This window comes from Sapajus apella, unplaced genomic scaffold (assembly GCF_009761245.1).
Source record: "Sapajus apella isolate SASKATOON/1434 unplaced genomic scaffold, GSC_monkey_1.0 scaffold24, whole genome shotgun sequence".
In the NCBI taxonomy this organism is placed as follows: Eukaryota; Metazoa; Chordata; class Mammalia; order Primates; family Cebidae; genus Sapajus; species Sapajus apella.
This window is the reverse complement of record NW_022436964.1, coordinates 12,120,122-12,134,345: the sequence shown is the minus strand read 5'-3', so window position 1 is coordinate 12,134,345 and position 14,224 is coordinate 12,120,122. Positions and strand designations below refer to the sequence as shown.

General features: G+C 38.3%; 1 protein-coding gene across 3 annotated transcripts in view; it reads left to right on the top strand.

Annotated features, from left to right (window-relative positions):
• Positions 1-13,947, top strand: part of TMC1 (transmembrane channel like 1) — a 238,850-nt gene extending 224,903 nt beyond the window's left edge. The window contains exons 17-21 of one of the 3 annotated variants that reach the window (XM_032290923.1): positions 4,318-4,443; positions 7,947-8,025; positions 8,127-8,178; positions 11,292-11,304; positions 12,376-12,884. In XM_032290923.1, coding sequence (XP_032146814.1) covers positions 4,318-4,443; positions 7,947-8,025; positions 8,127-8,178; positions 11,292-11,304; positions 12,376-12,484 — 379 coding nt within the window. In that variant the 3' untranslated portion in view covers positions 12,485-12,884. Of the gene's footprint in view, positions 1-4,317; positions 4,444-7,946; positions 8,026-8,126; positions 8,179-11,291; positions 11,305-12,375; positions 12,885-13,228 lie in introns of those variants that run through there. The other 2 variants (XM_032290921.1, XM_032290922.1) reach the window with 2 other exon arrangements.
• The last annotated feature ends 277 nt before the right edge of the window (positions 13,948-14,224 follow it).

The following is a 14,224-nucleotide window of genomic DNA, read 5'->3' as shown; positions in this document are numbered from 1 at the left end:
CTGACCAATCTCAGAGTACAAATTTCAAGAAATATGCCATTCAAAGGCTTTAGTTAATTGCAAATTTTTCACACAACTTATTATCCAAGATAAGTTGAGGTCTGCATTAAGCTATTAACTGGAAGTTGATCCTTCTCAGTAAAACATAGCAAAGGACCTTAGCTGTCTGTTAGGGCAACCACACAATGTAAACATGAATCTGGGTGGTGGTTACACAGATGCATTCAGATTTACAATACCATTGAGTTAGACATGAACGATAGTTGCACAATTTCAGCTTGTTAAGCCCTAACTCTTCTGGCTTTCCTTATGTCACACACTGATTTACTCTGATTTTTACTGAAAAAAAAAAAAATAGTTTGTGTTAAGCCATAGTATCTGACTTTGACCAAGAGTTTTCTAATTGGCAAACTTAGGAAAAATTACTGCACATAAATCATTATTTTGAAATCAGGGAAATTTATTTTTTTATTTTTTTAATTAGTTATTTATTTTTTAATTTCCATTGGTTATTGGGGAACTGGTAGTGTTTGGTTACTTGAGTCAGTTCTGTAGGGTTATTTTTGAGAAATCAGGGAAATTTAAATATTTTCAGTGGAGTACTCGGAAGGGATATCTCTATGCTATTTAGATTTTTTTTTTCCTATCGGTTTCCTCATTTTGGAGCCAAAGGATATTGACATTGTTTATTAGTCTGGACTTAAAAGTTTGAAAGGATTGTTTTGCTCTAGAAATGAAGTGAGAATGCTTGTATTAGTAGGTACCTCATGGTTTGTCATCTTTATTAACCCTGAGTTTTAGGTGATTTGCTTAACCTTCCTGGTGAAGGTTGTCTGACTCTATCTGGCTCCTGGGCAAGCAGCAATTTAGAAAGAATGAATCTGAACTAGGTTACTGGAGGTATCACAGTGATGGCTAGTTGCTCTCCAGTGCAGGAAAGTTTTCAGGTAAGATGGCTATAGTACATTTATCCATTCAATGAAGCAATTTGATGAGATATTTTAGCTTGTCTGGTTTTAATAAGACCTGGCTAGAGAGGGTAAATTTTCCAAGAAATTATTCTAACAGGGTGGCCAGTGGATTTATCTTAAACAGTTGACAATTTAAAAACTATTTATTTGATGTGCAGATGAAGACAATTCTAATTGTTCTATCTCATTTCCTGACACTGATGTTTCCTTTCATCTATGTCAATATTTCTGAACAATTTGTGGTTCTCTAGGTTTTTATACATGTCTGTGTTTACATTATGGCAATTTTATTTTTCATGTATATTCATCTTACTGCAAAGATAATATGTGCTTATGCTAGAAAACCTAAAAATTATAGAAACATTTTTACATGAAAAGAAACACTGCCTATAATCTCGGAAACCTGAAATAATGTTTTAGCATTTTATACTCTGGTTTGCCTTTTAAGCATAATTTTTCATAACTGAGATTGTATGGATACAGGATGTTCCTCAGCTCCTTTGCTGGACTCACAGAGGGGCACCCTGTCTACTCGGCCTGCTGTGGTTAACCCCTTATGGGAGGAAGTACGTGAGCAGGCGAGTGCAGGATCTGGCTAGACATGGCCTGCACTGACACAAGAGCAAGCTCCGTGTGGGGCCCATGGCCAGGCTAATTGTGTCACCTTGAGGGGAACGCAGTGGTGCCCAAGTGAGGATGCCCATGACTCTGAAGTCCCAAAGGGGGTGTTACAGTGCTTCCTCAGCTCCACCATCCTCAGCCCAATGGATGGCAGTGTGTTAGCAGCTCAGCTGGCCCCTTGCCTCATTACATGGGGCAGCTGCCCTCTGCCGGGGAGGGCAAAGGGCCAGTGCGACAGCTTTTCCTGAGTACCCACATTTGGTGGGCCCTGAGCTCTTGTCTGGCATCCAAGAAGAATGAGGTCATACAGATTATTGAAGGATGGTGAAGGTGGAGAATTTTTTTGAGTGATGAAATTGGCTCTCAGCAGAGAGGGGAGTTGGAGAGGGGCCAGGAGGGGCAGGCCATCTTCCCCGAAGTCAGGTTGTCTCTTCCCCAAAGTCAGGCTGTCTCTCCCCTCTACCAACTGAGTCTGTAGTCTTTACAGGCACAGGATGGAGAATGTGTGCTGATTGGTTTGTGAGTATGCAAAAAAGGTTGAAATGAAGATACCACTCAAAGTAGACAACAGCGCATTACATATACCTACCCTATCCTAATTGGTTTTCCCCTATATAGGGGATCAATCAAAGGAAAGTGCCCCAAACAGGAAGACAAGTTCTCAAACTGGTCTGAGGAGTTAACTTGTAGCTTGGCTTTCAGGCTTTAAACTGTCTTTGGCTTGGAGGTGGTGTTTCACCAGGTACCTGCCCCTATCTGCCTAGGCATTTGGCTTCCTCCTGTTCCTATCAGTATACTAGGTGCAGGTTTTTAGTTTTAAAAGTTAGCATTATATTGTGACACTGCTATTATATTACTCTTTTGCAATCATGCTTTATGCATCTATTTTTCTTAATAGTTTTGTTGACTTGTAGAGATTGGGGATAGCGCATTTTCATCTCGTAGGTCTAGGACACAGTAAAGTGCTGATCAATAGTTTGAATTAATGAATGAATAATGTCTGCATATTGTGCACTAAGCACTAGAGGAAACAAAGGGTTAAGTCCGTGCATTAAGCATTGATTCTGGTCCTGTGAAGCTTATCACCCAGCTGGGAAGATAGGCCTCCTCATAAGCAGTTCTAATCTAGAGTGGCACTATGCCTACAGCAGGACGATGGATAGGCACAGACAACTGGAAAAGAATTCTGAGTATATTGTGTAGTAACACACTTTGGCTAACCTGGCAGGAGAAGGCATTGCCAAGGATTTGTAGATGCTTCTATAGTTTGTATGTAATTAAGGTATCTGGACTCCTTTGTTTGGTAACAGGCCTGACATGAAAAAGATATACAAGAATCCCCAGGGACTCAGCAGTTTTGCTTTGGGTCACAGTGGATGCTGGGAAGGCCTTTGTGGGTAGAGATAATTTCATAAAATTTGAATCCCCCCACTCTAACCACATCCATCAGCTATAACCTGAGGTACTGGAGAAGGGAGGATAGAGGGTGTTATCTTTTTTGGTACTTTTAATGTATCTGCTTATCCTGTATTCCATCTGGCTAAGGTTGTATTGGGGGGTATGAACAATTAGAATGGAATGGTGAAAAATAAAACTTACTGGAATAGGGTGTTATAATCTTATATTGCTTGTAAGCTTCATTCCTTCTTATGTATCATAGATCTTGAAAATTAGGTTGTAGAGCTTTAATTTGTGAAGCAAAACTTTTACCTCTGTAGTCCAATGACTACTGACAAAATACTTGGAGTCACTCTGTCTGTTCGAAGATAGTATTGGTTAGATATGGAGAAAAAAAACAATCTGGGACTGACTTGTGTGTCTAACAATGACACACATTGGTAGTTGAAAATGCTTAAAGATTAAAATACAAAAGCAAAACTAAACATTATATTAAATATTGCACCCACATTTATTCTGAAGATGCATACAATTTGGCGAAACCCAATCCAAATCTCTTCTGAAAATTCATCTTTTCATAGTAAAATAAATATGCGTATACAGAAAAAATAATGGTATAATGAATATTATGGTACAATTCTAGCTATTCTATTGTAAGTCAAGACATCCTGTTCTCATCTTTCTAGTTTATAGATACTGGCTGATACTGGCCTTCATGGCCTTTAGCAGTAGAGCTAAGCTGGTATTCATTCGGGCCTGTCCAGGAGAAGAAACTGAGAGGGAAAGAATCCATTATTCGGTGTGGTTACCTTACCTATTAACATATCTGCTGAAGGAAGTCTGGTGGAAAATGAGATGGAAGCTCTTGCGTGGAAAGATATTGGATTATATGTGGATTTTATTCCACTGGGCTATTCCTTGCTCTCATTTCCAAGGCTAATTAAAAATTGAGTGCACTGTTTACTTAGCTCAAAGAGAGTGTTCTCCTGCAAGAACAGCTGACTGAGAGGCAGACTTACGAGCTATTTACAAAACATATTTCAAGAAAAATCTTAGAAATACAGTTTTAAAAAAATCTCCTCCTACGTATGTGGTTAATTTCATAACTGCTTTGAGTATATGTTTATATTGGGATCATATTTCTCATATCTTACCCGTCTATTGACTACATGAGGTCAGTGTGTCAGCAGTTGTAACTAAACATCAGATTCCTAACCTGAAAGAGGACCTAAGCAGTAATGGGGAAAGAGTTACAGTTTTCTTCCTGTAACCATGGTTTTTCCATATGTTCTTAATAAACTTGTCTCCCCTTTTTTAATTCCCCTAGTGGCAAAAATAGAATGTTTGAAGTCATTGGAGAGACCCTGGAGCATGATTTCCCAAGCTGGATGGCGAAGATCTTGAGACAGCTTTCCAACCCTGGGCTGGTCATTGCTGTCATTTTGGTGATGGCGTACGTGCTTTCCCTCCTCATAGAAAGAGGCTTTGTGATGTTCTTCCTGGATGCTTTTACTTTTCAGCTTTTTAAGCGCTTTCACTCTCCCTAAGGGTTGTGCTGTAACTTACCCAAATTCAACACTGATTACATGGTGGTGAGAGGCTAAAATTCATGAGCCATATTCTGATCCTATTGGATGTAATTCACAGCCATCTGCATCTGTCTTTGCTTCCCCAGGATTATAAGATTTGTTCCCAAGTAACCAAAGTAATTATCTGTAAACAGCTAAAGCAAGGGAAATATAAATGCTAAATGCTTAATCTAATCAGGACATTGAGCTTTCCCCCAACAACCTGGCCTCCACCTCTTGTTCCATAGAGCAGATGGCTATGAATATATAGAAATAATGAGCCTCTAAGTTAATATTCCCCTTGGGGGCCCTAAAGTCTATATTTTAGGGTCAAGGGCTTAAAGGATCTTAAAAATTGCCCTGTGCTTGTTATTAGAGGGCTGCCAATAACTCTGTGTTCACGATAATAGAATCAAGGACCAGAGGGTTTTGGGAAGTTTCTGTAGTCTGTCCCTTGAAACTCAGAAGTGATTTCAAAAGGGGAACTTGGCAGATGACTTTTGTTTTCATATAACGTTCATTGGCTTCTGACTCTTGGCCACCACAGATAAACTTAGATTCTGAGTAAAAGTATTGACTTGCTGTGGAATAGCCAAACGCAGTGTCTGGCTCTTCCTTTCAAGTCCCCGAGTGCCTCCTACATAGAACACCTGGAACTGCCGTGACTCTCAGTCATTGGGTAAATATTAAACAACACCAAGGACACTTTAGGAACAAAGTTGATGCAAAGGATTGGGTTCATTTAAATAAAGGTAAGGCGAGGAAATCTCAGGGAGAGAACTCACAGTGGTTTGCAGTAAATGAGCAGGGATTTTGACCCAGTTACTGTCATGATCACAAGCCACATAAAGTAGTGAGGGCAGGTTTATCTTCTTCAATTTTATTACCTAAGAATTTGACTTACAGAAAGAAAGTGATTTTCCCTAGGTGAGGGTGGGGGGGGGAGAGAGAAAGAGAGAGAGAGAGAGTAAAATGGTCATAGTGTGACCTAAAGCAGAACCTTTGACAGTAAATCCAGTGCTCACGTCTTTTTACCAGGATTCTTTCTGTGAGGGAGAGCTAATAACCTGAAGGGATAATTAAACAGTAAATCAGATTACCATTATATATTATATAACCTTGATAATGGGGTGCTGTTAAGAATGTGATAGTAAATCTCTGGCACAGATGAATTAGAAAATGACCACTGAATGCAGCATGTTTCACCAGATGGCCTTTGAAACGATTTTCTTTCTCTATATTTCCATGATACAGTGGCTTCTGAGAGCATAGTAATCAGTATCCTGTAGCCTTTAAGAGTCAAGGCCCTGTAGTGCTATAAATGAGATGTTGTTTAAAACACACACACACACACATACACGCACACACATGCACGCACACACACACACACACAATCACAATGTAAATGTCAGATTTTGTTACTATATTCTTAATTTATTCAGAGATATCTTTGTTTTTAAGTAAAGGAGTGGCATTGTTCAAATGCCTTAATCCAAAGATTTTGTAATTGGTCCTAAGAGTGTTTAAAAGGAACACTGCCTTGTTTCAGGCACTATTTTTACACTGACTTGTTTAATTCCCATAACAGCCTTGAGAAGTTGGCTTCATTAATCATACTATCAATAACACATTGAAGTTAGGTCCCAATCAAGTGACTAAGACCTGAATTTAAATTCAGGTCTTCTTCTTCACACTTATTTCCTACACTCACTTGCAGCACCAAACAGGGATCAGAATCAGTGGGAATTCCAGATGGGCTGAAAGCCATTTGATAGAGATGGTATAGACCCAGCCTCAGCACACTTTTTCTAATTAAAGGATCAGATAGCAGACATTTTAGGCCAAGAGGCAAAATTGAGGATCTAATTAAGTTGTTATTAATATAAGCATCTAAAGACAGAAAAACAATTCTTAGTTCATGGGCCATACAAAACAGTCTGGCGGTCCTTTTCAGCCTGCAGGACCTAGTTTGCTTTGATCTGGACAGCCTGGTGAAAAGCTGGGAGCATGCAAGTGTCAAATAGATGTCCTGAAAGGTTGATTGTAGCTCTGAGGTTCTGATTTAAAACTCAAATTTTAGTTTATTGCTTATTTTATTTTTTCAAATTCGGAAATCTCATCTTCTACTTTATGGGGCCCATACAATTGGTTTAGCTTTTTATTACCTTTATTTAGAGAGTTGTACTAGTATTTTGAATTTCCCCCAGTGGATTATATTAAATTAACCTGGATGTTTTTTGGGTATCTAAGCAGACTTCAGGTTAGTTCTCTGTAGGCAATTTCATTCCTTTAGAGACTAGGAAAAGATTTGTGAGGAATATTTATTTAATGTGCATTATAAGGCAGAAAAACATGGTGGATAAATAGAGAATTCCAGAACTTAAAATGACTTGTGAAATCTTTTGAGTTCATCCTCCAAATCCAGGAACTTTTCTAAGAAAATCCTTATAATACACCACACACACACATTTATTGAGCACCTGTTTCATGCCAGATATTGTCCTGCATGCTTTTATGTATGTAATCTTAGCTAAATTCCTATCACTCACGTAAGAGATAAACAAACTCAGCCAAACCATGTCAATCATGATGTTGCTAGAACCAGATGGCTCATAAAGAATATTGTCTTGCATTTTGGGGAGTAGAGGAAATATGTTCAATATCCAGTTATTTGCAGCAAAGAGTAAGTTACCTTTTCTACTGCATTTTTTCTTTGTTTGTTTGTTCGTTTTGCGTTAAGTGAAGGTAAGCATATTTATTTTTACAGAATTGTCTGGCTAGAATTTGCCCTTTCTAGAATGTAAATGTCATTTAAAATCCAAGAATATTCCTTTATACAACATTTTCTTTTTGAGGGAGAAGTAAATGCAAACAATACATTCTACGGAAAAAATTCCATGTTCGTTATCTATGCCTATGAGGCTTACATTCTTAGCTGCAAAGGCCAAAGGACAAAATTTAAGGCAGAAAGCCGTTTTCCTTTTTGTTCGACATATTCCCTAAACTGCAGTAGGTTTTCAATTCTCTGGGATGCCATTGCCAACCATTTAAAATGCTACTTTCAATTATAATTTAAACTGATGTTAATACATTTCCAGGAAGAAGCTGATATGAGGCAGTGTGAAATAGCAGACAGAGCAGGCTGTGGATCAGGAGCCTTGGACCCCAGCTTTCCAGCTTCACCCCAGCTTCATCCCTCTGTCATCTGAGTGTGTCTCTTTACCTCTGGACCTCAGCTTTTATCTATAAGACAAGAGATTTACAGTACAAAATAACTTAATGTTCATTCCCATGCTGATATTTCATAACTAAATTAATGGAAATTTAAGATGTATTCTGGGGAACTGAAAAATACCCTAAATCATATCCTTTTTTCTTTTTAATTTAGTTTGACTATCTATTATCTCAATGCTACTGCCAAGGGCCAGAAGGCAGTGAATCTGGATCTAAAAAAGAAGATGAAAATGGTAAGATACAATTTATTTCATAGAAATATTATCTTTATTAATGTAAGTAGTAGAAAGCACTGGGAAATCTAATTTTTTTCTCTCATTTTTTTATTGTGTAGCAAGCTTTGGAGAACAAAATGCGAAACAAGAAAATGGCAGCTGCACGAGCAGGTTGGAGATAGGTTTATGTTTCCTTTTGTTTTTTTTTTTTTGCTTTTTCTCCATTGGATGGCAAGTGGCATTATTGCCGTCAGCAAGTCATGCAACAGTCCTTACCCTCCACCTTTTTAGCCCTTCTCAGGCATCACATCCAGGGGATTTGGTTATTTTCTAATTGGACGAAAAAAAAGAGAAATGAAAATGTTGGCATGTAAACTTGGCAGTAATGATTTTTGAAAGTGATCTTGAAAATGCACAGAAAATGAAGTCCCCCATATAGTCATATACAAACAGCAGATACAAATGCAGATGCTCTCCTGCCCATGTTGACTATTTTCATACATGGAAGGATATGCTGAGAAGATCCCAAGAGGGTTCACTGATTGCCAGAAGCCCTTTCTAATTTATTAAACTTTCTTTTTTCTTTCTTTTTTTTTAAACCTCTTTAATTTTAAAAATCTTAGAATAAAGCCAACTTCTAGGTGCCAAAATTAATACTATGCTTTGAGTTCCCCATGGAAAGGCGATACCTATGAACTTTAATGAAAATCTTTTCCAACCTTTACCTCACTCCTAACTTTAAAACTCTTTATATTAGTAGGACTGTTTCCTTACTGTAAGTAAGAAAACCCTCAAATTAGTTTAATTAAGAAAGAGTAATTTTTTTGGTCACACAAATGCAGGGAAATGGTATGTATGGCTTCAGGCCACTTTTTTTTTTTTTTTTTTTTTTTTTTTTTTTTGTTATAATCTGGCTCTGTGGCCCAGGCTAGAGGGCAGTGATATGATCTCAGCTCACTGCAGCTTCAACTTTCCAGGCTGAAGTGATCCTTCTCAGCCTCCTGAGTAGTGGGGACCACAGGTGCACGCCACCATGCCCAGCTAATTTTTAATCTTTTTGTACAGATGAGGTCTTACTATGTTGCCTAGGATGCCCTTGAGCTCCTGGGCTTAAGTGATCTTCTCCTTTTTGCCTCCCAGAGTGTTGGGATTATAGGCATGAACCACCGAGCCCAGACTTCAGGGTAGTTTTTATTCTTAGAAGAGGGTCAGGTCTGAGCCCACCTCTCTGGGAATCTCTGAAGCTAACCTCCTTTCACACTGGCTGACCTTTATGGCAGCAGGAATGGATGCAGCAACTTCCAATGCCATGTCCTCAGACTGTAAAACTTCTTTCCTAGAAATTCCTCAATCTCTCCTTCTTTCCGATTGGCCCCAAATGGGTCATGTGTCCATTCCTATGCCAGTCAATGTAACTTACCATACTTGTCTGAGTCAGGACCCACCCTTGGACCTGGGATTGGTCAGTTTTCCTGACACATGAAATGCACTGGGGAGGGCACACCTACCTAAGAGAAGAGGACAAAGATGCTGGGTGGCCCCAAACAACATGTTCAAGACTTGCTTTTGTTGCCTTCTTCATACTTAGCCTTTTTTCTTTTTCCTCTCTCTTTTCTATCTAGCATGCAGAAATGTAAGGCTAAATGCTGGGTGCTGAATTAAATGATTACAGTGCTGTACAGTTATCAGACTTTTTAAATAAAATTTTTAATTTTTCAAATCAAAGCTGCATGTGTGCACAATTTAGAGTTTTTTTATTTAGAGTTTCATAATTCTATAAAGTTTATCATGAAAAACACCATCTTCTTCCGCCTCCTACATTAATTCTGCTCTCTTCCCCTCCCATACACTCAACTACCCCAAGACACTTTCAGTTTTTAAATTGATTTTAGATATTTATCTCCAAATTGACTAATTTTGTTGTAATTTCTTGACTTTGAAGTGTTATCTATTAAAATTATTATATCCTTTGTAGGTAATAATGGAGATAATAACTACAATAGAGATAATAAATTTTAGTAGGTAATTCTTAAAACGTTTTTAGACTCTTGCCCCAGTCTCTTTATGCATTCTACTATGTAGTTATATTATTATTTTGGTTAGGCCAGTATACATTATTATGGACACACAATGTCTTCACAGCTGGGCTAAGCAGTAAACGATGGTACTTGTGCATACTTTTAAGTTTTCTCAGGATTCAGAATTTCTATTTTTAAACGTTTTCTTTTTTATATATTTTTTTTCAGTGATTCATTTAATTTCCAAATCTCTGTTATTGATTGAATTATACTCTCAATATATTCAGACATACTGGGTTATCTATCCATTTCATTTCCTTGGAGAAATCTTTCCCAGAATCTTCCGAACCTCTCCAATTTCAGCTGGTGTATGGGCTACAGCTGTCATCCTTTCATTTTTCTTCACTGTCATTCAGCAGGATCTCTGTCACTCTATCCTGTTTTGGATGTCGTGTTTTCCATTTTCTCCAACTTCCCCTGTTTTGGTTTGCTCACATTTTGTGGGTAAGAAACGACGTGTGAGAGGCAAATTTTCTGAGACCATGTCTGGAATTGTCCTTCTCTTACTCCCCCTTTTGACTGGTAGTTTGAGTGTCAAAAATACTCATCTAATTATATTAGAAATAATATCCCTTCGGAATAATATTTTTTCAGAGGTTTCCCATTGCCTTCTGTATTCCACTATTGCTATTGAGAAGTTTAAAGCCATTGTGATTCTAGTCTTTTGAGCAACTTGTGTTTTTGATTGTTTGGTTTTCCAATCTGGAACGCAATAGGGTCTCCTTATCTGCCTGTTCTGAATTTCATGATGATGTGTCTTGCATGGATCTGTTTTTATTCCTTGTGTACTCATCAGTGGGTTCTTCTGCTATTTGGTTGCAGGGAATTTTTATGAATTCTTTCCATTCATTTTCTGTTGTTTTTTTTCTTTGCATGTAGAATTCCTATTATTTATTTTTCATCCTTACATTCCCCTTGTCTCTTTGCTTTACCCATGAATATTTCCTTATCTTTAAATTTTAACATTTCTCTTTGCCTCTTCACTTTTGCTATTATAATTTTAGTTTCTGCAAGCTGTTTTCTTCTTTAATTCTTTTTTAAACAGCATGCTGTCCTTGTTCAATGGCTGCAATGACTTGTTCTGTCTTTATGAAAATATTAATAACTGTTTTTGACATTTTCTTGCCTTTGATAGTCTGTTTTCTCTAAGCTGTTTTGTCCTTTCTTTCCCCCTTGCTTGGTGATCCCCGGCTTTGTGACTCTCAGCTCATATTTCAGGGTAGGAGGCAAAGGTGGGTTTGGAAGCTCTAGGCAAGTGGGTGGGGCTCGTGGGCAGATCCTCATTGAAGGACTCTGCCTGGGCTGCTGCTGACCCCCTTGTCAGTATTTTTGGGCTTTTCCTTTTAGGCTGATCAGATTCTTAAGAAAAATTACTTCTGAAATCCTGCCCAGGGAGTAAAGGATTGCCCAGCAAACCTGTAGCACCTGCGTGGGAAAATCGACACGGGCGGGACTCAGCGTTCAGCCTACAAATGCTCACTTGGCCCCTGTTTTTACTGCGGCACTCCTTGTAGTCTTCTAGCCCAGACGCATCTCTGTTTTACTCTTTTTAGAAAAAAAATTATTCTGGCCTTCTGCCAGATTAAAGGCTGCAGTTGGGGCGGGGGAGCAATTATTCATTTGTACCAAGCGAAGCCGATCTCAGATCTCAGTCTTTTAACTGCTGCTGCTTTTGTTGTTGTTGTTTTTTCTTTTTTCTTTTTTTTTTTTAGACGGAGTTTTGCTGTTGTTACCCAGACTGAAGTGCAATGGCACGATCTCAGCTCACTGCAGCCTCCGCCTCCCAGGTCCAAGCAATTCTCCTACCTCAGCCTCACTAGTAGCTGGGATTACAGGCATGCGCCACAACGCCTGGCTAATTATTTTGAATTTTTAGTAGAGACAGGGTTTCACCATATTGGCCAAGGTGGTCTCGAACTCCTGACCTTGTGATCTGCCCTCCTTGGCCTCCCAAAGTGCTGGGATTACAGGCATGAGCCACCGCTCCCGGCTGCTGCTTCGTTTTTTAATAACCCCACCCCTTTGCCCCACCAAGCTTGACTGCTTCTTAAATGGACAGCTAAAACATCCTCTTTGTATTGGTTCCTGACTTCCAGAGGTACCTGTTGCTGTGCATTACTGAGAATTTTGGAGATTTTGTGTGTAGATTATGTTGCTTACTGTCTTTTTCCTCCCCTGGCTTAGCTTTTCAGTTTCTTAGAATTGGTAAGTCATGTATCACTAATCTGTCTGCTTTCCAGCTTCTAAAATTTTATCATCGTCTCTTTTCCTATTCTCCCCTTCCTTGTAGGTTTATGCAACAACCTCCTCCATCCTCCCCAACACCCCCAAAATTTCTTGACTGTCATGTTTGTGAAAAGGTGAAAGTTCAATTCAGTGTATTTACCTCTGCAGTTTAGGGAAATCTTTGTATTTCCTACAACAGGAGAGCAATGGTTTTATCTCCATCTTCACTCTGTTCATCCCACAGTGCTTACCTGGGGTATTGTTTTTAAATGGAGTCTGGGATGGAGTCTACCTTAGTGGTAGACAATTGATTAGAATTGTCTAGTCTTTGCAGAAGATGAAATGTTCGAAGCACACACATCACACATACCAGCAGTGCTTTTGTATAATTTAATATTATCAAATTAGTGGTTAAGAATGGAAAATTCTGACTTATAAGATCTAAATTCTAATTAAGGCTTATTGTTATCTTTATTGTTTTAAATGATAGTATAATGCTATAGGCTGCTATTCATCTGATATGTTTCCATAATGTGTATGGCTACCCAGTAAATACCTACTGAATATCTACTGAAAAATGAGGAACTCTTTTATTGAAAAAATATGAAAGGAATACATTTATCTATTCATCACATAAGAAATAATATATAAATGTTACCAAAAAAAAGTAGTACTTTCATTCTCCCTTGTTTAGAATTTGTGAAGACTTTGCAAACTAAGAAACATGAAAATATTTTGAACATAAAAATGCTAAATATTGTGGGACAATACAGATTTTTTTATTTCTGGCCACCTCATTCAGAACCATTAAGCACACTGAAAGCTACGTTTTTATTTGCCTCTTCTTCATCCTCTTCATCTTCCTCTCTCTCTCTCACTGTTTTTTTGTTTGTTTGTTTCTTTTTTTTTTTTAATAGCTGCAGCTGCTGGTGGCCAGTCATAAGTATCCTGAGAACCCAGAGAAGGTTCACTTTGCCTTGCTGTTTCAAATCTGTGAAGGCCCAGAGAACAAGTATTGTGGAACTTCTGTTTTCCTGTTCTACCCCGATGGATTTTCGAGGTCATTCCGGGCAATCAAGGCATCATGAATCCTACCTGAGCAAAAAGAATCTTCACCTTATTCCAAATTCAGAAACTGTTTCTGTGCAGCGACTCTCTCCCCTGCTCCATTTCGTGACTTTTTTTTTTTTTTTTTAACCAATTGATTTTAGAAGTGGGTGTGATCCAGCAATACAATTTACTGGTTTCGTTGGTGGATTAATTAAAAAGAAATTACTTATATGAACTTTCATTTTATACATTTCTTTTGCCTTAGTTTTCTTAAACTGAGAGCAAATATATTTCATCCTTTTTCCTCTAAGTTCAGAAATATCTGCGAAAAAAGTACTCGTAATCATTCATTAACTCACTTTTTGAAACCAATACCTTATTTTCTCTTTTTTTCTACCCGCTTCCCCACCCATACCCCCTGCAAATATATACCTAAAACCTTTGTATTTGGTGCTGGGTTCAGTATGAAGAGAAATAGGCTTTTTATAAATAAAATCCTATGTGAATTGGGGCTTGGATAGCACTGAGTTGAAGACCTCTTACCTTGAGACAGTACATGAGTCTTATACAGCCTAACTTTTTATGAGTTGAAGTTAAAAAACAAAAAGGAAAGACGTCATAAATGACTGCTGTTACCTCGGTCTGCTCATGCTCATTTGTCTTCCAGTGATTATGTTGGCGGTGAATCCATACAGGTTTACATCAAACTTGATAGGATTCTTGCCACCTTGGAGGGAAGAAATCAGCTGCGGGGCAGAAGTAGATTTAAGGCAGAGGGAGAGACTGAGGCAAGTTTTAGAGCAGGAGCGGTTTATTAAAAAGTTTTGGGGCAGGAACAAAAGGAAATAAAGTACACTTGGAAG